This window comes from Podarcis liolepis (assembly GCF_965112155.1).
Source record: "Podarcis liolepis genome assembly, chromosome: 16".
NCBI lineage: Eukaryota > Metazoa > Chordata > Lepidosauria > Squamata > Lacertidae > Podarcis > Podarcis liolepis.
The window spans coordinates 41,401,295-41,425,875 of record NC_139567.1 but is presented as its reverse complement, the minus strand read 5'-3'; the positions used below and the strand labels follow the sequence as shown (position 1 = coordinate 41,425,875).

The window sequence follows — 24,581 nt, the reverse complement described above, 5'->3', positions numbered from 1 at the left end:
GCTGGAAGAAGAAGCTGGAAAGAGTGTCACTTTTTTGACTTCAACTCACCACCCTCGCCAACCTTGTGACCAAGCAGCCAGGGATCAGGGGCCCCGGAGGGCTGTGGGAGTGCCAAAAGAAGTCCTTAAGAGCATCCACCCCTCATTGGGCAACTTCAGATGTGGAAACAATCGACACTTTTCCTATGCCCATCAACAGTTAGCCCATGGGTAGGCAAACTAAGGTCCGGGGACCAGATCCGGCCCAATCACCTTCTAAATCCAGCCCATGGATGGTCTGGGAATCAACGTGTTTTTACATGAGTAGAATGTGTGCTTTTATTTAAAATGCATCTCTGGGTTATTTGTGGGGCATAGGAATTCGTTCACCCCCCCTCTAAATAGTCCGGCCCCCCACAAGTTCTGAGGGACAGTGGACCGGCCCCCTGCTGAAAAGGTTTGCTGACCCCTGAGTTAGCCCCTAGTGGGCAGGCTGAGCAGGCAGGCAACTCACCTTTGTCACAGTAAAGGGAGATGCGCTGCATTCCTAATTTAGATCACAAGAATTATTTCTAAATCTGCAGCCGAACATGGACCTCAGCATATTGGTGTCCTCATTTTTTCTTGGACAGCCAACCTCAGCCTGTCCTCACTGGAAGAGGCAGTAACAGCCACCAACTCGGATGGCTTTAAAAGTCATGGAGGAAAAGAAAGCTATGGAAGGCTACTAGCCACAATGCTCTTGTTTTAGCCCCACTTGTGGGCATCCTGTTGGGGGCACCTGATGGGCTTCTGTGACAACAGAATCTTGGACAAGATGGGTGTGATAGGAATTTTGAGGTCTTATATTGTGATAGGAATTTTGAGGTCTTATATTGTGATAGGAATTTTGAGGTCTTAGATATATGTTAAATCTTCATAAGTGTACCAACCAAGCATGTACATAGATCAGCACAGGAAGACCGACCTGGAACCATTTTTGATTCCCAAACTGACCTCAATTATTTCTCTGCAAGGTCAAAGTGGGAAACCTCCCCATTGTCTCTTTCCTCACAAATCCTGTCTTAAGGGCACATTTAAGATATGAATAGGGTGTAAGCCTGTGACCTGGCCCAGGAACTAAGTAGTTATCATTACAAAAGACTGGCCAGGCTCCCCAGGCAATCCAGTCAAGTGACCATTAAACAGGTAACCTGGCAGACAGGAGGTAGACAAAGCACTCAGATTTCTGCTGTAGACCGCCCTTTCTGTCATGTATGTATGATGTATCTGGGAGGGGGTGGTCTTGAGCTACACCCCTTCTGTGATGTATGTATGATGTTCCTGGGGGTGGTCTTGGACTCTAGGGAGGGAATTTAAAATGTCTATATAAGGGCAGTAGTAGATAGGTAGCCGTGTTGGTCTGCCATAGTCAAAATAAAAAAATTCCTTCCAGTAGCACCTTAAAGACCAACTAAGTTAGTTCTTGGTATGAGCTTTCGTGTGCATGCACACTTCTTCAGATACACAGTGTGTGTACTGGAAGGAATTTTTTTATTTTTATATAAGGGCAGGCACACTTTTGTTCTGGGTTCCTCCTCCCTCCTTTGTGTGGTGAGTGAGGACCCTGTTGCAACAGATCAATAAAGATCAGGCTTACAAGCTGCTTTGCTTCTCAATATTCTCTGATCGGCCTCTGTTATTTTCTCCTACTAATAGGGAACCTATGTAAGGACTCTATATGGGCTCTTGGATACCCCATAAGGGAAAAGGGCAATTTTTGTTTACAACACTGGGTCCCCGGTTTGATCCACCAGATCTCTTCTTATCTTCTTAACTCTTCCAAGTTGGGGAACCTGATCATCTCAGGTCAAGGGACGAAAGGTTCTCCAACGGTACCAAAATTTAATATGCATATATATTATTTTAAGATACAAAACAGCACAGCAGGGAACTGGGAAGTCCAGCGCTGCCATTTACAACCTATTCATCATTTCTGCAAATCAGCATCCTTATCCCACCCTGTTCCTCTCAAATCCCCCCCACTTTTTAAAAATATGCGGTGCTAAATTTAACCAGCTTATTGGCACAGTCATCCCTCTCCTCTCTCCCCCCCACCCCCACATCGCACCCACCTTATTTTCCCTCCACCATTCTGCCAAGGACCGGCTTTGAGTATGTTTTGAGAGAGAAAACCAACAGGGTGTCTTTCGGCTTCAATCAATAATCTCTTGTGTGGGAACAAACAGGCCCTCAAATTATAGAGGCTGAGCTCGCGAGGATTGTGTGGGAGCAGTGTGCAGGCATGGAATCCGCAGCAGAGCTTTTAGTTGCCCACCCCCACCCCTCCATCATTTTAAGAAGGCAAGCTTCTAGCCCTCATGGGGCATTCTGAGAAAAGGTGCCTTGGAATTCGGTACTGGGCAATGTCAGGAGTAAGCTCAAAGGCCTCCTGAAGTGAGGTGGGCTGTAGATGGACAAAATCAAATTTAAAAGCCCAAGCGGGGGGGGGGGTGTAACATCTGGGGAACTCCCCCCCCGGCTATCATTGGACTCCAGCTCCCATCACCCCTAGCCTGCATGGCCAATGGCAGAGGATTCTGGGAGTTGTAGTCAAACAGCAGCTGAACAGCCACAGGTTCCCCATCCTTGTGACAGAGGAAAATATCCAGTGGAATGTCAAACATTCATTACTTAGAGGTAGACTTCCTTTGAGCATTGAAATTCCATGTAACTAAGTCATCCCCCGCAAGTTTGTTTAATGTAAATCGCAGGACTATCACCACATCTTGTGGAGGTGAGTTCCACACATCAATATGGTAAAGATGTTGCACATTTCCCCCTCTCCCCCACCTCCTTTTATTCTTTTGGCCATTGATACATGTTGTCAGAAAGCCCAGAAGCAGATTCACTTGAAAACATCTCAGTTCTTGGCGGAACAGGAAATGAGGATTAGCTTTGCCCCCTGAACTCAGTGCTTGTTCCCCAGTGACAGCTAAGTAGAGCCTCCAGGCTCAAGAGGAGTCTACCCCTTGGTGCTAGCTGCCCAATATTCTCCTTGCGTGTTTTTTTTTGCAAAAATAAAAATAAAAATTGGTACCTATTACTTGGCTACAGAACTGCAAAAATCAGGAAAAAGTACAAATTGCAAAGGGTGCTTGAGTCTCAACTTACGTAATGTTTTGGGGAGCGCAGATCGGGTTGATCCAAAAGGATCCTGTACCCCTAAAGCTTTTGGTTCCTTTCTTTGACTTGATTTTTTCTCCTGTCATTCTGACTCTGCTTGATTTTCTATTTCAAAAAGGGGCAAACACTTCTCTCCTCAATACATGTCTCTTTTTCATTTTCTTCCAGCTGCCCTGGGGACATTAGATTTCAGCTTGCTGTATGATCAAGAGAACAACGCTCTCCACTGCACTATCAACAGAGCCAAGGTGGGTGTCTGGTAATAGACGTGTTGCTCTAGGGATCAGCCTTCTGTAACTCAGACAGACAGCCTGGAACGATCGAGCCGCCTGCCGAACTCTTGAGGCTCCTGTTAGCCAGCAGTTGTTCAGCCTTTGATCAGTGTCTTGTCATTATTTTATTTATTATTTCATAACATTTATATGCTGCTCAATTGTAAAAGAAACCCCTCCAAGCTGCTTATAAAAAAAAAACCCCACAACATTACTAGTAAAAACCATGGAAACATTCAGAAAATTATAGCTGGCATTAAACAAAAACACATCAGTAGTCTGGAGATCTGGGTAGGCTTGTCGAAGCAAAAAATGTTTTTTTTTTTGTTGTTTAGTCCTTCAGTCGTGTCCGACTCTTTGTGACCCCCTGGACCAGAGCACGCCAGGCACTCCTGTCTTCCACTGCCTCCCACAGTTTGGTCAAACTCATGCTGGTAGCTTCGAGAATACTGTCCTACCATCTCGTCTCCTGTCATCCCCTTCTCCTTGTGCCCTCCATTTTCCCAACATCAGGGTCTTTTCCAGGGAGTCTTCTCTTCTCATGAGGTGGCCAAAGTCTTGGAGCCTCAGCTTCAGGATCTGTCCTTCCAGTGAGCACTCAGGGCTGATTTCCTTCAGAATGGAGAGGTTTGATCTTCTTGCAGTCCATGGGACTCTCAAGAGTCTCCTCCAGCACCATAATTCAAAAGCATCAATTCTTAGCAGATGCCAAAAAGATTGCAGCGAAGGTGCCTGCCTGATATCAATAGGCAAGGAGTTCCAAAGATTATGTGCCGCTACACTGAAAGATCAATATTGTAGCAGAAGTGAAACGGGTATTATGGGCCGGGCGAGTTCCGTAGAGCAAACTGGTCAAGGCGGCATATTTGAGGTAGGGTGATCTCACAGGTAATCTGGTCCCTGGTTGTTAAGGACTTTGTATACTAATAGTAACACCTTGAACTTGCCCAGGCAGCAAATTGGCAATCATTGGAGCTCTCTGATCATGGGTGTTATATACTGACAAGGCCTCAATCCTGTCAGCAATTGGGCTGCAGCATTCTGCACTGACTGCAGCTTCTGGATCGAGCACAAGTCTCCCAAACATAACTCCCCCCCCCCGAGCTCATTACAGTAATCCAGACTTGAAGTAAGTCTTGGGGGGGGGGGCGTTATGTTCGGGACACTCAGTTCCCGGTGCCTTTCAAACCTCTGCTGATTTTATCTTAGCTATAAATGTGCAGATGAGGAGGAATTTGCGCTAAAATACACACATTTTCAGGGCAGGGGAAGGAACTGAAATGGACAGATGCAGCCATCCCGTTGCATGAGTCACAAGTAAAAGAGATGAACCGATTTTCCTATCCCTGTGCGCATGTAACAAGTTGTACAGCAGAGGTCAATGTGCGGGGGGGGGGCACCCGAAATGGTCTAAATTTGGGTAGTGGGGGAGGGGAACCCAAAATGAAACACCCCTCCAGAGCTGTGGCCCTTCTTGCCTTCTCTCTCTCTCTCTCTATGTTTTCCCCAAGTTGAAAAAGACAAATGTAGACAAACGAAACTGTTTTGGGAAATGATTTATAACAAATTGAAAAAGATGTTCAAATATACTTTCCCAGAAAAGCCGGAAGGTTTTTTGTTAGGCTTGATGGGAGAGGATAAAGAAAAAGCAGATCAAAGGTTATTTATGTACGCTATGACTGCTGCTAGAACTTTGCTAGCCCCAAAATGGAAAGTACCAACAGTGGAGGAGTGGCAGACGTGGATGGTGGATTACGCGGAAGTAGCAAAACTGACCTGCAGGTTCTGAAACCAGGAGGAAACAAAATTCCAAAGAGATTGGAGTAAATTTATGGATTATATACATAATAACTGTAGAAATTTGAAGAGAGTAGCAGGACTGAAATAAGTCTTACGACTTGGACAGGATATAATAAGAAACTGCAGAAAGGAGATTAAAACAAGAAAACCTGTTGAAGGGAGAGAGGGAAGTCAGTGCTCGGCAGAGTGTTGGGTAAGGAAATGGGTAGATGATTGTTGAATATTACTGTATTTTGTTTGTTTGAAATGGAAAACCAATAAAAAGCATGGGAAAAAAGACAAATGTAGGAAGGAACGGCTAAGGGAGCTGGGCATGTTTAGCCTGGAGAAGAGGAGGTTAAGGGGTGATATGATAGCCATGTTCAAATATATAAAAGGATGTCACATAGAGGAGGGAGAAAGGTTGTTTTCTGCTGCTCCAGAGAAGCGGACACGGAGCAATGGATCCAAACTGCAAGAAAGAAGATTCCACCTAAACATTCGGAAGAACTTCCTGACAGTAAGAGCTGTTCGACAGTGGAATTTGCTGCCAAGGAGTGTGGTGGCGTCTCCTACTTTGGAGGTCTTTAAGCAGAGGCTTGACAACCATATGTCAGGAGTGCTCTGATGGTGTTTCCTGCTTGGCAGGGGGTTGGACTCGATGATCCTTGTGGTCTCTTCCAACTCTATGAGTCTATGATTCTATGATTCTAAGTTGGCAAAGCAGTGAACATGTGGTGGTCTTCAGGAGGAACGAGTGGGCAGACAGATACCTGGGTGTTCTCCAATTTGTGGCCCTGAAGGTGGACTTACTGTATTTTTCCGTGTATAAGACGCCCCCATGTATAAGACGCCCCCTGTTTTGGGGGACTCAAATTTAAGAAAAGGGGGGGGGAGATGGCTCAGAGTTGTTGAGCATTGGGGGGGGGATTGCCCAGGGTTGTTGAGTTTTTTTAAGGGGGATTGCCGAAATTCGCTCACCAGCACGCGGCACAAAATCCGCCTCTCGTCTGTCCCATCATCAGCAGAAGCGGCCAATCACCCGCCCAGTTGCCACAGCGTCAGCCAATCAACGGCAGCCCTTGGCGCAGCAACCAATGACACGCCCAATAGCTGCTGACAGCCGCGGCAGCAACCAATCAAAGTCCACACTGTGCGCTATCCATGTATAAGACGACCCCCACTTTTTAGCATCATTTTTAAAGGGGGGAAAAACCTAGTCTTATATGCGGGAAAACACGGTACGCATCCAAAATGACGGAGCGAGTTGGCAACCTTGCTGGAAAAGTGGGGCAGGGAGTGCGTGTGACGATGAGTAATTTCCCTTCCCGTCCAAAGCAGGTTCCTTAATTGCCGCCTCTGTTTCCTTTCTTGTCGATATAGCTTTTCCCAGCCCACACTCCGCAACACCCCGCTTCCTGGAGATAATTTGGGGTGGGGGGTTGTGCTGCCTTCTTCTGCTTTCACAGAGGAAGCTCGAGCCAGAATCTGAATCGAGAGAGGTGGCCGTGGGGAGGTGGTGGTCTTCTCCCCCCCCCCACAGCTTGTTGGGGGATTCATACAGCTAGGAAGAGTGGGACCCCTGCCCTGTGCCTCTCCAAGTGAGGAGATGCCAGGGACTTAGCCTGGCACCTTCTGCAGACAAACAGTGGTGTAGCGAGAGGGGCAGCTGTGCAGGTCCATTTTTTAAGGGGGTGTGTGTATCTGCTTCCCTCTCCCTGCTGGGAAAACCCTTCCCCACCAACATCTCTGCCGCTGCCACCCAACCCTGATAGGAACCGTTTCCAGGTGGAACAGGAGAGGAGGCAGGGAGACTGTGGAGATGGAGGTCAGTCCTCGGTGGCCCTCTCCTCCCGCCAGGCCAGGTCCCCCACTTGGCATCTGCCTGTGCCCCGATGGCAACCCACGCTACACCACTGTGCTCTAGCACTGAGTTACAGACCTTTGCCTCCAAATAAAGATTTCAGTCCTCATTAAGGACCGATTCAAATAGGAACACAGGAAGCAGCCTTATTTGCATCAGGCTGTTAGGCCATCTAGCTCAATATTGTTGACACCGGCTGGCAGAGGCTTTCCAGAGTTTCAGGCAGGGAACTTTTTCTAGCCCAATCTGGAGAAGACTGAGAGTGTGTCAGGAGCACGTCCTACTCTCGAGTAGGACCCTGGCAGAGACAAATGCCCGACTGGCATGTTCTCTCCCTCCTGGTTGATCGTTCGGGAGCTTCAAAAGCTTTCTTGCCTGAACATCACAGCAACCAATGCCAACAGAAATTGGCACACTTAGGGATCCGCAGAGTCTTTGCAGCTTGCGTAACAGACCTCAGCATCTCAGCATTTTGGCTAATCTACTTTATTTGCATATAAACACACACGGAGAACTGCAACATAGCTCCCTCTCTCTCTAGCATCAGACAGCAAAAAGAGAAAGAACAAAGGACAATAGTCCCACTTCATGGAACACAGGAACACAAACATCCTGTCTCCATCACTTTGCACTCTAAGGAGTCAAAACATACACCGTCATGTGATAGACAACAATCCCATGACTGCAGTCATGGAGCAGGAATTCTAACAGAGTGAACCTGGGTTCTCCCAGCTAAGCTCTATTACCGAGCTAAGGCCCTTCCTGTAAAATTAAAGCGAGATGCCAGTCATTGTGGGTCTGAATTTAAAAGCTCATCGAAATCAGCACAGAGGAAAGTGCCTTATACTAAATCTAGTCCTGGGTCTGACTCTGATATAGCCTTAAAATGAATTTAGATTGTCTGCCTGCAGTTAGGGAGTGTCTTGCCTTCATTTTATGTAAGCTAATGTGGGAGCCTTTTTGGCTACAGTGCAGGGTACAAAGGCAACAAACAAACAAACATAGTTAAACTTTGGAACTCCCTCCCACAGGAGGAGGCAGTGATGGCCACTAACCCAGATGGCTTTAAAAGAAGTTTAGACAAATTCATGGCGGAGGAGAGGGCTATTGATAAATGGCTATGCTTCTGAATACCAGTGGCTGGAAAACACAGGAGGGCAGAGTTGCTCTTTTGCGCGGATCCTGACTGTGGCCTTTCCAGAGGCATCTGGCTGGAGACTGTCAGAGCAGGACGCTGGGCTGGATGAGTCCCTGGCCTGACCCAGCAGGCATCTTCTCTCGTTCTTATCTTTGACACAACATCTACAGAATTCAGCTTTCAGAGAAGCTCGTTTTTGTTTTTAAGATAGGGTTACCAGACGTCCCCAGATTTGCAAATCTTTGCCTGGACAAATTCCGTCCCCGGAATGTCCCCAAATTTGCAAATCTGTCCTCGGGAAACATGGCAGTGGCAGCCTCAGCAGCCCAGAGCCAGCCTGGTGGCGCAGTTGGCTCTGGCTGGCTTCAGGAGCTGCTCACTGCGGCCGCCACTGCCAAAGGTGAACCGGGGACGTCCTGCGGGACAGATCTCCTGCCCCCTTCCCCCCTTTGTTTTGACAGATCAGGGGAGGCTCAGTGTGGTGTAGTGGTTAAGAGCGGTGGACTTGTAATCTAGTGAACTGGGTTCGCTTCCCTGCTCCTCCACCTGCAGCTGCTGGATGACCTTGGGCCAGTCACACTTCTCTGAAGTCTCTCAGCCTCACTCACCTCACAGAGTGTTTGTTGTGGGGGAGGAAGGGAAAGGAGAATGTTAGCCGCTTTGAGACTCCTTCGGGTAGTGATAAAGCGGGATATCAAGTCCAAACTCTTCTTCTCAGGAGTCGCAGGCTGGTGGGCGTTGCCCAGAAGGGGCGCAAAGCGTGCAGTTTCTCTGCCAGGCAAGATGCAAAGCCCTTCTTTCTCACCCTGCGAAACATAAATACGCAGAGTTTTTAAAAAAACTGGGCAACAGCCGCCTGCCCACGACTCCCGAGCCTCCCCCGATCTGTCAAAACAAAGGCGGAAGGTGGCAGGAGATCAGGGAAGGCTTGGGAGTCACAGGTGGGCAGCGCGCCGTTGCCCAGTTTTTAAAAAACTGCGCATTTATGTTTCACAGGGTCTGAAAGAAGGGCTTTGCACCTTTATACAATATGCATGTGTGCTTGGGCTCAGGGTCTTTTGCCCCACCATCCCCACTCCCTGTTGCTACTCAGCTTCAAAAAAAGGGGGGGGGAGTGTCCCCGGATTCATTGGAAAAAATCTGGAGACAAATTCCTGTTCCTTATGATTCTGTGAGAACGGGATGTTGCTGGACTGGGAAATTCTTAGGTTCTTAAGTTCTTAGGCTAGGGAACTGGAACAAGGCCGGGCCTTCTTTTGCTCGCTGGAGAAAGGTGCCCTGGAACAATCTGAGATATGGCTGTGTTGGGCAATATAACAGAAAATAAAAATAAAATGAAAGAATAAAAATTAAATCCCTATCATGGACCCTTGCATCTATGTGGCCACCCCTGCTTTGGTATCCACCCCCCTTACATCACTGGAAAGCCCCCCTCCCATCCTGAGAGTGGGGTGTTCTTCCCAGGTGAGGGCCGCTAGCTTAGCAGAAGCAAAGCTGCAACTTGTGCGCAGCTCTGTTTTTCAGAAATCATATTTTCTTCCCTTTTCTTGCAAAATGAAAAAAGAGCATTGGGAAGGAAGGGGGTGGTGAAAACCTAGTGGCTGCCAATTATGCAGCCGCCAGAGAGAGCCGTTTTGCAGGACGTGATTAGCAGCATTTAACAGCCCCATTTATAAGCTGACAAGGCGGTCAGGAGCGTCAAGTAAATAATCGTTATGTCGGGCTGGCCGTGGGTTGCACTGGCTTATAAATAACTCTTGCCATTTTCCTTTCCTTTCGGGGAGTGGGTGGGTGGGCAGAGGAGTATTAAAGGTGTTAAGAAACCAAATCTATTGTTCTTAACAGCCATGAATGGCCACTGGTGCTCAGACTGACTAAGCCAAAATTTTTCAAAGACTATCTGAGGCATTTTTTTTAAAGGGGAAGCATTCATCCCTCAAACATCCCAATCTACTTCTTCTTTGGCGATCACCGAGTAAGATTGTCTTCAATGAACACGGTTTTAACAATGAGTCCGTAAGTGACTGTGGAGGCCAATTCTGGATCCACACGTCCTTCTACAGTGGGGACATGGGTTTCCGGGCAGGAGTTGATCACGGTGTGGATTTGCCAAACGTGCCTTCCTCCTAGCACATTTCTCCCTTGCTTCCTGAGTTCGAGTGTCAGTGCCCGGGCAGAACGATGGGGGTGGAGACACTCCTTCAGGCACCTTTACATTCATTAATACACAGCTCACACAAATAGTGGCATAGCGTGGGGGGTGCAGGGGGGGCCGGCCGCACCGGGCGCAACATCTGGGGGGCGCGCGCTCGCACTCGCAGCTCTCTGCCCCTACCTGGCTCACTCACTCTCTCTCACTGCAGTGCAGGCTGTGAGAATCCGATCCCAGCCGCTGGGTCGCCGCCCACTGTGGAGGGGGTGGGTGCCAGGCGTGCGGTGCGGAGAGAGAGCGAGGGAGTATCTGGGGGAGGGACAGTGCAGCGGCCGCCCAGCGCAGCGCTGAGCGCGGGAGAGAACCACACCAGACCAGACCAGGCAGCAGCAAGAAGAAGCTGGCAGCGGGGGCAGGTTAGGGGTTAGGGGGCGCAAATTACTTGCCTTGCCCCGGGTTAGGGGGCGCAAATTACTTGCCTTGCCCCAGGTTAGGGGGCGCAAATTACTTGCCTTGCCCCGGGTTAGGGGGCGCAAATTACTTGCCTTGCCCCGGGTTAGGGGGCGCAAATTACTTGCCTTGCCCCGGGTTTGGGGGCGCAAATTACTTGCCTTGCCCCGGGTTAGGGGGCGCAAATTACTTGCCTTGCCCCGGGTTAGGGGGCGCAAATTACTTGCCTTGCCCCGGGTTAGGGGGCGCAAATTACTTGCCTTGCCCCGGGTGCTGACAACCCACGCTACGCCGCTGCACACACACAAACCTTGTGGTTGGCATCCGTCTGTCTCAAGAGACAATGGAGTGTGCCTCCGGGGGTGAAGTCAACAGCAATGGAGTGACCTCCGCGAGGTGCAAGCCTGTGCAGTGTGTCTGGAGCACCTGGGCTACCCAGATGACAAGAAATACACACACACACACACACACCGGCTTCGCTGATGTGGCCCAAAGGGAAGCAGAGCACCAGCTTGGCTGCAGGAGCTGCTGGAAGGAGGCAAAGAAGGCACCATCCAACCATTTTAGGGACTCCACGCCAGATTACACAAAGCAAAATGGGCTCCGTAATTTGTGAAAGATGACTAGAGCAAGACACTATCTCGAATTGCATCTGTAATCACTTCAAAACACAGTGGTGTTGAGCAGGGACTTTATTAGGGCAAAATATACTTTGAGACCGCAGGAAGTTTGGGCTAATCCAGCAACTCTCAAACTTTTTGGGGGTCCAGCACCCTCGGTTCCTTGGCCCAGTATACCTGAAGGAGTGTCTCCACCCCCATCGTTCAGCCCAGACACTAAGGTCCAGCGCCGAGGGCCTTCTGGTGGTTCCCTCACTGCGAGAAGCCAAGCTACAGGGAATCAGGCAGAGGGCCTTCTTGGTAGTGGCACCCTCCCTGTGGAATGCCCTCCCATCAGCTGTCAAAGAGAACAACAACTATCTGACTTTTAGAAGACATCTGAAGGCAGCCCTGTTTAGGGAAGCTTTTAAGGTTTAATAGGTTATTGTATTTTAATATTCCATTGGAAGCCGCCTAGAGTGGCTGGAGAAACCCAGCCAGATGGGCGGGGTATAAATAATAAATTATTATTATAATTTAAAGAGGATGGGGTGGGTAAAGGAGGTGGGAGAAAACCAAGGCAACCCAAACAGATTTGCTTTACTTTTTTGTGACCGACGCTGATTTAAAACTTTGCTGGGCCACTGGGACTGCGGGGTTTGTGTCATTGGATGATCTTGTTCTGACTGGCAGCATCTCAAGGGATGACCCCTGGCAATTTCCGATCAGGACATTTGTTTGATATATAATCACAGCCAGGCTTCCGCTGGGCTCTGATTGCCACCCCCATAAGTAAACCTGTCCCAATTTAGCTGGCAGAATCAGAACCAGGCAACCCCTCCAGAGACACTCTCCGAGAATTTGGGAAGGGCAGACAACCAGAACGATCAAAGAGCTTGGAGCTACATCCCAGTGAGGAAGGGTCAACCTGCTTTTTAGTTTGAGCGGGGGAATGTGAGTAAGGAAGCATAGGATCATGGAGAGTAAAATTAGGGCCAGTGGGTGGGGAAAGGGGTTAGGGAGATTTTGCTCACTCTACATGACAGGGAAGCAAGGGGCCATTGCTCCAATAAAGGCTGAAGGGTAAGAGATTCAGAAGAGGGGAAAAGAAGAACTTCTGTTTGTAGCTCAGTGGTAGAGCATCTGTGCCCCAGGAAAGTTCACAATATTTGGGGTGTTTTAAATTAGGGAAGGGACGCGGGTGGCGCTGTGGGTTAAACCACAGAGCCTAGGACTTGCCGATCAGAAGGTCGGCGGTTCGAATCCCTGCGACGGGGTGAGCTCCCATTGTTCAGTCCCTGCTCCTGCCAACCTAGCAGTTCGAAAGCACATCAAAGTAAAAGTAGATAAATAGGTACCGCTCCAGTGGGAAGGTAAATGGTGTTTCGGGCGCTGCTCTGGTTCGCCAGCAGCGGCTTAGTCATGCTGGCCACATGACCCAGAAGCTGTCTGCAGACAAACGCCAGCTCCCTCGGCCAATAAAGCGAGATGAGTGCCGCAACCCCAGAGTCGGCCACGACTGGACCTAATGGTCAGGGGTCCCTTTACCTTTACTTTAAATTAGGGAAAAGTGAGAGGGGACCATGGAGATGTGTCGGATGATGGACAGTGTGGAAGAAGAAAATTGAGATCATTGTTTTCGCCCTGCCTTAAATAAGACTAGAACTCAGGGCCATCTGAAAGCTGAATGTTGGGAGAAATCGGGGCAGGCTAGCAGCGGTTCTCAACCTGTGGGTCCCCAGATGTTGTTGGACTACAACTCCCATCATCCCTGAGGTTTAGTGATGGCCACCAAAGCAAGACGGCTTTAAAAGAGGAATGGACCGGTCTGTGGAGGCTGTCTGTGGCTATTAACCATGATGGCTGCACTCTGTCTCCACTGTTAGAAGTACTTATTTCTGAGGTCCTTATTTCGACATAGTGCTAGGAGAGCCCCCTTGCCTGAAACACCAGAGGGCTGCTGCCAGTCAGTGTAGACAATACTGAGCCTGATGGTGCACCAGTCTGACTCAGTATAAGACAGCTTTTTACATTCCCAACTACTTCACACAGCATCACATAGTTTAATAACTTTGGAACTCCCTGCCACAAGGTGTTGTAAGGACTGCTAACCAGGTTGACTTTAAAGGGGATTAAGGAAACTCATGTAGGGTGTAACTATCCATGGCTACCAATTGCAAGGGCTGTATACTACCTCCAGGATCTGGAGATTGACAGTGGGAGGCAGCGGCTGCCCTCACGCCTTGCTTAAGAGGTTTCCCGGAGGCATTTGATTGGTCACTTTGGGTAACAGTGCTATAGGTGCTATAGGTGGGTCTCCTATGACGTGCTATAGGTGGGTCTCCGTCCTCACCCCGAGGGGCTGCTTTTATGTTCCTGTGAAGGGAAGGTGGCCCAGGCCCAAGCGGACAGGCACTCAAGCAGGGAGGCAGCAAACAACCTCCTCTGCGATTTAGGTCACTCTTAAGCTTTTCATCCCTTCATTTATTTCTTTGTGGGCGCCTCATGGATCTAGCTGGGCACAGTTTGGGGACTTGGCTGGTTTTAAGACTCAGTTGAAATGAAAATCTCAGGCCTGTCTGCTTCATTCTCTTTATATTCCCTCGCTGTCTCCAGATATGATTTCCTGTACAGCCATCTCTCCATCACAGCTAATCTCTCTCTTTCCCCTGCTCCTCCCAGCCTTGAAAATAACCAGTTCGTCTTATCTTCCCACTATCAAAAGATGTATCGCTCATATCCCTTTTGATCCTTGGGAACCTTTTCCCTTGATGTATACAGTGAAGTTGGGTCGTTGTTTACCTCCCTCTGACAAAAGGGTGAATGCATCAAAGAAGAAATGGAAAGAGCAGCTTGTGTAGATGATGGGGGGGGGGAATCCCTTTCTCCTCCTTTCCTGCCTCGGTAATCTGTGTTTGATGGATAATTCTGGGCAATCTGAGGTTTATATTTTTTTAATGTACATTTTACAGCTTTAGTTTTTTTTGTTTTTTTAAAAGAATGATAAGAGTGTGAGAAAATTGAGCAGAGCCTTGCTGGACTAGACTGCCTAGTACATCATGCTGTCGCCCATCAGATCATTGAAGATGGGGGAAGCCTCACAGGATAAATCGTTCCCCATGAGGTGCTTTTGTTCAGGGGTGTTAAAAAAAGTTGGCAGCAGCGAGGGAGGAGGAGGGGAGAGACAATAGGTGGGTTTGTGCTGGGCAGAAGCGTTTAATTGGGGGAGGAAGAATGGAGGGTGCTATTTCCCCCACTTCTTACTGTTAATGGAGAAATTGGAGGGCTCCTTTGGACAAAAAACAAGGACGCCAGCCAGGAATACCAGAGCAAAACAGCAGCCAGTCAGCTTGGTCTTTATTGAAGACTGTTGCGACAGAACTCCCACCTGCCACAAGGTGGAACAAGATGGAAGCCCCAAACAAAAGAGCCCCCAAACTTTTATTAGCTGCTAATCCCCATGTTACACCCCCCAAACTACATAACAGTTACATCATGGTTACATCATGAAAGGCGAGGTCTGGTGGCAGTAATCTGAGCATCCTGGACCCTGCCCCATGGTTCTCCTTGCCCTCCACCAAACACCCATCAAGTGTCACAAAAGAGATATTTACATTTCCCTGTTTCCCAGCCAAGTTAACCACACCCTTTTGGCTTCATCTGGGTTTGTTATTTCTGGAATGGCTACCTGTCTGGCACTCAGGTATCAGGATGCCAGGAATTATCACTCAGGCGGAGGGGCTGCTGAGTAGCTGAGCTCACATGTCTATATGAATTTCTGAAGTTTTCCCAGTGAGCCAGTACATAGATGCATTTATCAGTGAATTCTTACATTTGGTATCGTGCAGCAAAGGCCCTTTGAATAGATGGGAAGAAACTCTGATGAAGTGTTTTGTGGAGACAAATTACAAAAGTCACAAAAGTGATTCTGCTGATTTTGGTAATGGGCTGCATGTGCATGATATCTGATGGAGGGGCAACCCCCCCCCAACCTAATTCCTGCAACATTACAAACCCGGAAATGAGGACTAGTCCTGATCAGTCATTTAGAGTGCTTGCAGAGGGCTGTTTACTGTGGGGACAATGCGCCTCTTGCATATTAAACCCCTACTTTTAGTGTGCAGTCACAAACTCCATCAGGTGTGTGTGTGGGGGGGAAACCTCAGTGCCTGGGGGCTCAATGTGGCCCTCCAGGTCACTCTACCTGGCCCTCAGAACTCCCACCAGGCCACACCCCTCACCAGCCCTGCTTTACATCCTCCTGGAGGGTATCTGCAGGGCTGGGAGTGTATACTTGAACTCTGATTACACTTCTTGCCTCTCTGCGTGGGGGATGTTGTTGTTTAGTCGTTTAGTTGTGTCCGACTCTTCGTGACCCCCTGGACCAGAGCACGCCAGGCACTCCTGTCTTCCACTGCCTCCCACAGTTTGGTCAAACTCATGCTGGTAGCTTCGAGAACACTGTCCCACCATCTCATCCTCTAGCGTCCCCTTCTCCTTGTGCCCTCCATCTTTCCCAGCATCAGGGTCTTTTCCAGGGAGTCTTCTCTTCTCATGAGGTGGCCAAAGTCTTGGAGTCCCAGCTTCAGGATCTGTCCTTCCAGTGAGCACTCGGGGCTGATTTCCTTAAGGATGGAGAGGTTTGATCTTCTTGCAGTCCATGGGACTCTCAAGAGTCTCCTCCAGCACCATAATTCAAAAGCATCAATTCTTCGGTGATCAGCCTTCTTTATGGTCCAGCTCTCACTTCCATACATCACTACTGGGAAAACCAGAGCTTTTACTATACGGACCTTTGTTGGCAGGGTGATGTGTCTACTTTTTAAAAAGTAGGGGTTTTAAAAGTACTTTTTAAAAACCATAGCTTTAACTATACTATAACCACCTTGTTGGCAAGGTGATGTCTCTGCGTGGGGGATAGAGAGGGGCAAAATTTAGTCCAAAGGGCAGAGGTAAAACCCGTGTAAGTTGCACCGCCCACTTTTGTCTCTGGCTCCTCCCCCTGCTTGCATGTGTGCCCCCCGACCCCCCAACGAAGGTTGCCCACAAAGAAGAAAAGCTTTCCCGCCTGCAAAGCTGTAGGGAGAAAAAGGCCCTGAATGATGTGTGATGGGGTTTTTTCCCCCTAGCCTGTTTTATTTTTATTTTTTTCTTCTTCAAATATCTTCTTTCCTCTATTTTAATTGAAAGCAAAAATGTCATGGAGAATTGCATCTCTCTATAAGGCTGGGTCGTGCGCGCTGGTGGTTTTGGAGCCCCTTCTCTCTCCCCCCCCTCCCGCTCCTCCTGCCCTCCCCTGCTTTTCCATTTAGACCACATTGAGTGCTTTTTCCATTTGTTATCCCATTTGTCAAATAATAAAGGAAAGTGTAGCGTCGAATGAACCTATTAAAAACGGGCTGCGCGGGGGAGAGGGAGGCGGGCAGCGGAGCGGAAAGTGGCAAAGGCGCAATCTCCCGCGGAACGCGGAAAGGGGGCTAACGAGGGAAGGGGGGGGCTCGCTGGTCCAGCCACAGTCTTGGGGGGGCCTGTGCCAGGGCATCGGGGGGGGCAAAAGGGGCAGCCGAGGTCACCCCCCCTTCGCCTCCAAACGCGACTCTTAATTTGTTACAGTGGTACCTCAAGTTACATACGCTTCAGGTTACATACGCTTCAGGTTACAGACTCCGCTAACCCAGAAATAGTACCTCGGGTTAAGAACTTTGCTTCAGGATGAGAACAGAAATCACGCCGCGGCGCCAGCGGGAGGCCCTATTAGCTAAAGTGGTGCTTCAGGTTAAGAACAGTTTCAGGTTAAGAACGGACCTCCGGAACGAATTAAGTACTTAACCCGAGGTACCACTGTATTTGTAAGCTTCTGGCTGGATGCACCATGAAGCTTTGGTCGAATCTTGAACTAGGGTTTCCATATTTCAAAAAGTAAAAACCAAGACAGCCCAAAAGTTGTTGAACATTTTTGGGTTTTTTTAGGAAGACCCAGGGCTCTTTTCTTAAAAAAAAAAATGTTTATGGGTACTCCCATTTTGACTGAAGAAAAATCACCATTTTATAATTCAAAGCAGAGGAAATAAATGCAGTAAAATGGACAAAAGTACAAAGATTCACAAAATGTTTAGGGGTATGCGTCCCCCTAGAAAAAAAGCACTGGGAAGATCCCCAAACTGTTAAGCTTTTTTTTTTTTTTTTTTTAAAAGAAAGGTAAAGGACCCCCAAAATTTGTTGTTGTCCATGTCAATTCTGCCATTGGAATCCTGGTAATGTCCAGACATATGGCAGCCCTACTTAAGCAGACGATCAAGATTTGGGGGTGATTATTCTTATTTATTTATTTTCTTATTATTTATGGGATTTCTTTTATTTTGCCCAGCGCAACCCAAAGCAGCTTACAGCCAATGGGAACCAACCATTGTAGATATATTGCCAAAGGAATTGGTCTTGTATATGATCTTGGCAGCTGGAATAGTCATAGAATTGCAGGTTTTGAGGGGACCCCAAATATCATCTAGTCCAGCCCCCTGCGCCGCAGGAATATTTTGCCCAGTGTGGAATTCGAACCCATGACACTGAGATGAAGAGCCTTGTGCTCTTTCCAGCTTGATGGAAAACAGCTCTAAATCTTACACTGGGCGCTCACTCTGGAACGTAGTCACAATGGAGAAAATCACATGTAATTGGAGATTTCAGCAGACGCTTTTTGTATGATTTGCCATCCCTTTATTTCATATACAATGGAAGCATCAGTTTCAGCACAACCTGGTGAATCACAAGCCTGCTGAATCTGGAGCGATACCTGATGATCTGACACCGTCAATAGTCTGTACTTGGACTTTGTTATTTTTCACCCATGTGTGACTGGACTCATTCAGTGTGCCTGTTAGATACAGTCAGCCCACAACTTAGCGCAGGGGTTAGATTCCGAAGATTGTACCCAAATCAGGTACAGTGGTACCTCGGGTTAAGTCCTTAATTCGTTCCGGAGGTCTGTTCTTAACCCGAAACTGTTCTTAATCTGAAGCACGACTTGAGCTAATGGGGCCTCCTGCTGCCGCTGTGCTGCCGTTGAGTGATTTCTGTTCTCATCCTGAAGCAAAGTTCTTAACCCGAGGTACTATATTTCTGGGTTAGCGGAGTCTGTAACCTGAAGCGTATGTAACCCGAGGTACCACTGTACTGATAGTCTGCTTTAGAGTATGAGACAAGTCAAGGAATCACTGAGAGAGTGCCCCACACAAATACATTTTACAGTGTACCTCGGGTTAAGAACTTAATTCGTTCTGGAGGTCCGTTCTTAACCTGAAACTGTTCTTAACCTGAAGCACCACTTTAGCTAATGGGGCCTCCTGCTGCTGCCGTGCCACCGGAGCCCAATTTCTGTTCTCATCCTGAAGCAAAGTTCTTAACCCGAGGTACTATTTCTGGGTTAGCAGAGTCTGCAACCTGAAGCGTATGTAACCTGAAGTGTATGTAACCCGAGGTGCCACTGTATAGTCAAAACACATTGGATGGAGCTGCAGCCGAGATTGCCAAAGCCCTTTCTCCTGGACCCCAAACCCCCCCCCCCACTTTTAAATAAATAAATAAAAATATTTTGCCAGACACTTAAATCTGAACAGGCACAAGTTAAATACACGCATGTTGTGGGCCTACTGTAATTGTTATAGTCTTTTAAAATTTCATCTGTTGCTATGTGTTCTCTCTGTGTTGTATGTTTTATAAAATGAAATTTAAAAAAAACTTCACCCCTCCCAAAAAGTTTTTTTTGGGGGAGAACCACATCTGTTGAATTTCAACCTGTTTCAGAGCTGTTAGAATGAAGCCAGGCAGAACCTTGCTGCCTTTGTAACTGCTAATATTGCCCCCAGTTTTTTGGGGAGGCCTCCTGGTTCCCAGTGCTAATCCCATTCAGAGTAGACCCATTGAAGCCATAGAATTACAGAATTGTCGAGTTTGAAGGGACCCCAAGAGGTCATCTATCCCAACCCCCCCAACGCAGGAATATTTCACCCAACTCGGGGCTCGAACCCGCGACACGGAGATTAAGAGTCTCACGCTCTACCGACTGAGCTATGAAAATCTACTCAGGTTCGGGTTCATTACCTTGCCTTCTCTGACTTAGATGGATTTTAATAGTGCTGTACTGTTTTTATTATCTACATTTTAATAGATTCGTTCTTTGAATTGCTTTAATTCTATTAGAGTTCCATTACTTTTCAATGTTAGCTTTTTGTATTTTTTCTGTGTTGCTTCAATTTCTGTAAACCGCCTTGAGTTTGGGGGAAAGGCGGAATTAATAATACTAATACTAATACTAATAATATCCCCAAGAATCTGATTTGTCTGTGTTTTATGTTCAGAATGTTGAGCCCATCCTTAACCCTTTGCCACCCACCCTGCTCAGAGGAACTGTCTCCATTTCATTCTTCACACGTTTCTTTTCTGTTTTCTCTGTTTCCCCCTCCCTTCCTCGTGGTTATTTCCTCCCCGCTTCCTTTCTCCATTCTGCCACACTTCCATTTCGTTGTCTCTCGGCCTTGGGGAAACCAGGTACCGAAGGCTGAGTACCGAAAGGTAAGGCCTGGCTTAGCCACTTGGCTTGTTATTGCACCCTGCGAGACCTAGGCTGGCCCATCTCACACTGCAGCATGAAATCTAGCTGCTCAAGGTGCTTCAAAGAGAATGGGGTGGGTGCGGGAGGCGCTTTGGCTACCGCTTCATAGCTGCCAGTCGCTGTGTCCGGATATTGCTCCCAGGTGCCGCCTACCTCCCAATTTTGGGGGGATTTGCAGGTCGCAGGCTCGCCAGTTTGCTGCTCCAGAGTTGTTGGCACGCACCACCTGAGCTCATTGCTAGCGGGAGTCACGGTTTCGTGTTTCTTATGCACCCCATTGCCACAGCTTACTCACTCCGGGTTCTAGCCAGTGTTCTTCCTACTCGGAGTAGACCCATTGAAATGAATGGCCCTGGATGATTTAGGCTTGCATTGCTGCATGCATCCCAGTCTCCAAGCTGCGAGAGATTCCTGCGGTTCTGGAACTTTCCCAGAGTTCGGTTTCCTGGGAATGAAGATCCGTGGGGATTGCTGTGTCTTTAGGATATACAGTTTTATTTACACATCCATACAACCTGAGCTTGCGGCATTGACATCACAAGAGATCTTGTTTCCTTATTAGGGTTCCAGGAACGCCCCAAACTCAGCTTTAGGTCCAGCACAGAGCAAGACATTCCCACCTTCCAGCACCAACACACACACACACACACACACACACACACACACACACACACAAACACGGCCTATAATTCTCCATTCTAGGAGAATGGCGGTTTGGAAAACACCCATCCATTTGTCTCCATGGCAACAGAACAACCTCTTTAGACATGTAAATGGTGGTACTTAACTGGCCAGCTAAGGCCATCATCTCACAAAGGAACTTGGCTGACCGGTTCAGTGGCCTCTTCTACTTGATTCTAAACATCACATACATAGGATCACAAGCCTCGAAGAGACCCACAGATATCATCCAGACTGACCCTCCAAACCTATAACAATTCATTTCAGTGTTCTACTCTGAGTAGAACTTAGTTGGATACAGTGTTTTTGCTTCCTTTTTTGGTCTTGCTGTCTGCCCCTGCCAGCAGTCTAGCCTCTGCATTGTGTACTAACTGGAGCTTCCAAGCGCAGTCCGAGCAAGAGCACATTGCAGTAACCCAGCCTCAAAGTTCATATCCACCACAGAGCTTGTGGTGGTGAACCTAGATCTCTATCCCTCTTTTAAGTCCCCACAACGACCCTGTGAGGTGGGCTAGGCTGAGAAAGGAAGACCGGCCTGATGGTCACTCGGTGGGCCTCAAGGGATTTGATTTGGTTTTCCACACCTAGTCTGAGACTCTAACCATTGTACCATCCTGCTCTGGAATGATCGTGTGAAAATAATGATAAGCCAGTGTGGTGCAGTGGTTAGAGTGTCAGACTAGGACCTTGGAAGTCCGGGGTTCAAATCACTGCTCAGACATGAAGTTCACTGGGTGACCTTGGGCAACTCACTGTCTCTCAGCCTAACCCACCAGAATAACGGGAGCGTCCCAACCAGAAAGAGACAAGGCATTGGAAACCAAGAATGGCTTTCTCAGGTCATCTGTGCAAACTTGGGGAAACGGCCCCACTGTTCTCTGCTGGTCTAGGAGCCCCTGGAAATGCGTGGTCTCCCCTTTCTCTGGACCACCTCTCTCGCTTTGTGGTGTTACTGTGGGAAGCGTTGTCATGCATTCGTTTAGGAAAGGCATGGCCAATCTCGGCCCTCCAGATGTTGTTTTGGGACTACAATTCCCATCATCCCTGACCGCTGGTCCTGTTAGCTAGGGATGATGGGAGTTGTAGTCCTCAAACATCTGGCGGGCCAAGTTTGGCCATGCCTGGTTTAGGACAAAGGCAGCCCAGATATGATCACTGTAGCCACGGTGTGTTGCAAAACAGTCCGTTTGTCTGTCACAAAATGTGCATTGCCTTTTTGCAGAGTAAGAGTGAGTAAAGGAGGCAGGTCTCTGCTCCCAGGGTGCACACAATCTGAATTTTGACAATTGTTCTCCTTCCTCCCCCCCAACCCCCCCCCCACAAAAAAACCAGAGGGCAAAAAAGCAGGTAAGTGACTATGAGTAGTTGAAGTCCTAACCCCCACCTGGGAATAAGCTCCATTGAATTCAATGGGGCTTGCTTCTGACTAGACATAGAATCACAGCCTAATCCAACCAAGCTTAGACCACTGAGCTGCTTTTATCCCATGCTTCTTAGCTATTTTTTAAAAATTTTGTTTTAATGAAGAAATGTCTTATTGTTTGTTTGTTTACTGTTGCGTTTTAAATGTGCAAACAACCGTGATGCATTTGTTATGGATGGTGTGTGTGTCTTAAGATAAACACGATGCATTTTTTAAATACTTGAGGGTACTAACAGCAGGTGCTGTGATCAGTTAGTGGATTACTTTGGTTTTGCTTCAGTTGAGAGGTGGGGGCGGAGAGGGTTAAGTCAAAGACTGCATGGAAGGGAAGGGGTGGGGTGAATTTGAAAGATGAAGGTCTCTCTCTCTCTCTCTCTCTCTCTCTCTCTCTCTCTCTCTCGGCTTTTGGGTATGGCTCCATAGCCAAAAGGGACACGGGTGGCGCTGTGGGTTAAACTACAGAGCCTAGGACTTGCCGATCAGAAGGTCGGCGGTTCGAATCCCCGCGACGGGGGGAGCTCCCGTTGCTCGGTCCCTGCTCCTGCCAACCTAGCAGTTCGAAAGCACGTCAAAGTGCAAGTAGATAAATAGGTACCGCTCCGGCGGGAAGGTAAACGGTGTTCCGTGCGCTGCTCTGGTTCGACAGAAGTGGCTTAGTCATGCTGGCCGCATGACCCAGAAGCTGTACACCGGCTCCCTCGGCCAATAAAGCGAGATGAGCGCCGCAACCCCAGAGTCGGCCACAACTGGACCTAATGGTCAGGGGTCCCTTTACCTTTACCTTACCATAGCCAAAACTGCATGCTTTTCATGGATGCTGGAGGTCACCTAATGTTCCTGGAAATTAAGCTGGCAACAGATTTTAGTCAGGGGTCTTTCGCAGCCCACCTGGGAGATGTTAAAGATGAAACCTGGGACTTTCTGCAAATCAGATGCTCTGCCAATAAGCTGCCAATTTGCGTCTATTGTGGGGATGTTTCAAATGGCCACCCCCCCCCACTCTCTCTCTTGCCCCATCTTTGGGCTAGCCAGTTGTGTGGGGGTTTTGTCTGACTGTGTTTTTTTTCAAGGACATTGACAGGACTATGCTAGAGACTTCTCTCTGTGTTAATTTGTGCAGAATCCAGACACATCATCTAGCATAGGGCAAATCCTTGGGGCTGTAGTGCCTGTTCTGGAGGCTGACATTTTAAAAGCCTTCAATATTTCAACAGAGCCTGGGAACTTTTCCCCCATTCTTAAAAAATAAAAATGAGCTCAGCTTTTCATTCTCCGTTTGATCTTCCCTCCAATCATTTTAATCTCTGGCTGTCTAAAACTGATTTAGAAATCCCACCTGCATTCTGAAGCCACTGGGATCCTTTTCATTGTGCATTTGGGATGATTTGTGATCACAATGTTATCAGGGCAGTTAGACACAATCTCACTTCCAATACTATCCCAGCCTGCAAAAGTTTGGGATGGACAGACTGCTTTGTTTCCGATCGGCTTATGCCCCCGTAAAGCCCCCTGTGACTTTCCATATCATAAATGTTATACCTTGGCTTGTGTCAAACCAAATTCTGTTCAGAGTTAGGCCCATTTGAGTGAATGGAGCCAAGTTACTCATGCCCATTCATTTCAATGGGGCTGCTCTGAAAGTTGGTACATATAAATCCATTACACTTTGGGGGAAATGGCTTGCAAAAAGATGCACCTATTAGCAGAAACATGCCCTAAAATGCTAATGCATTTTCGTGAGGACTAGAATAGGGGTGAATTTTAGGGTGAATTTTGAAATATACTCAGAGTCGAGAGTGTATTTCATGCTCTTTATTCAGCTCATAGTGGTGAGGAGGAATGAAAGTTTCCCCAAAGTATCGGTATTATATACATTATTTACACAATGGGCTGCACGTGATTGGCTAATTCCGGAATTCTCCTCTAGGCCAATCAGGTTGTGGAGTCACTTCCATATAGAGCTGGATTGGGTGGTTCCTGCAGACCAATCATACTGCTGCATTGTTCTAGGACCAATCAGACTGCGGCATTTTGGATCCTATTCAACTCAGTACATAACAAATTTCATTAGGAATTTGCATTTTAGGGCAAATTTCTACTAATAGGTCTTCTTCTTTTTTTGCAAAGCAATTTCCCCTAATATAATCTGCTTTCATTATTTATATTATATAGATATGGATGTAGATATAGATAATTTCTTACATTAACAGCCTGCTTTTTCCCTCCAAGAAGTTCAAGATGGTGTGCATAGTTCCCCCCCCTCCCCATTTTATCTCCACAACAACCCTCTCGGGTAGGCTAGGCTGAGAGAGGCAGTAACTGGCCCAAGATCAGCCAGTGAGCTTCATGGCTGAGTGAAGGATTTGAACCCAGGTCTCAGTCCAGCACTCTAATAACTGCTCCACACGGCCACCAATTAACACACACTTTACCCCAGTGAAGTCTCCTAATGACTCTCAGAAGCCCTTGAC

At 47.9% G+C, this 24,581-nt stretch overlaps 1 protein-coding gene across 1 annotated transcript in view; it reads left to right on the top strand.

Moving 5' to 3' along the window:
• Window positions 1–24,581, top strand: part of DOC2B (double C2 domain beta) — a 123,882-nt gene that overhangs the window by 26,733 nt on the left and 72,568 nt on the right. Inside the window, exon 2 of the mRNA XM_083480064.1 lies at window positions 3,313–3,392. Coding sequence (XP_083336190.1) covers window positions 3,313–3,392 — 80 coding nt within the window. The remainder of the gene's footprint in view (window positions 1–3,312; window positions 3,393–24,581) is intronic.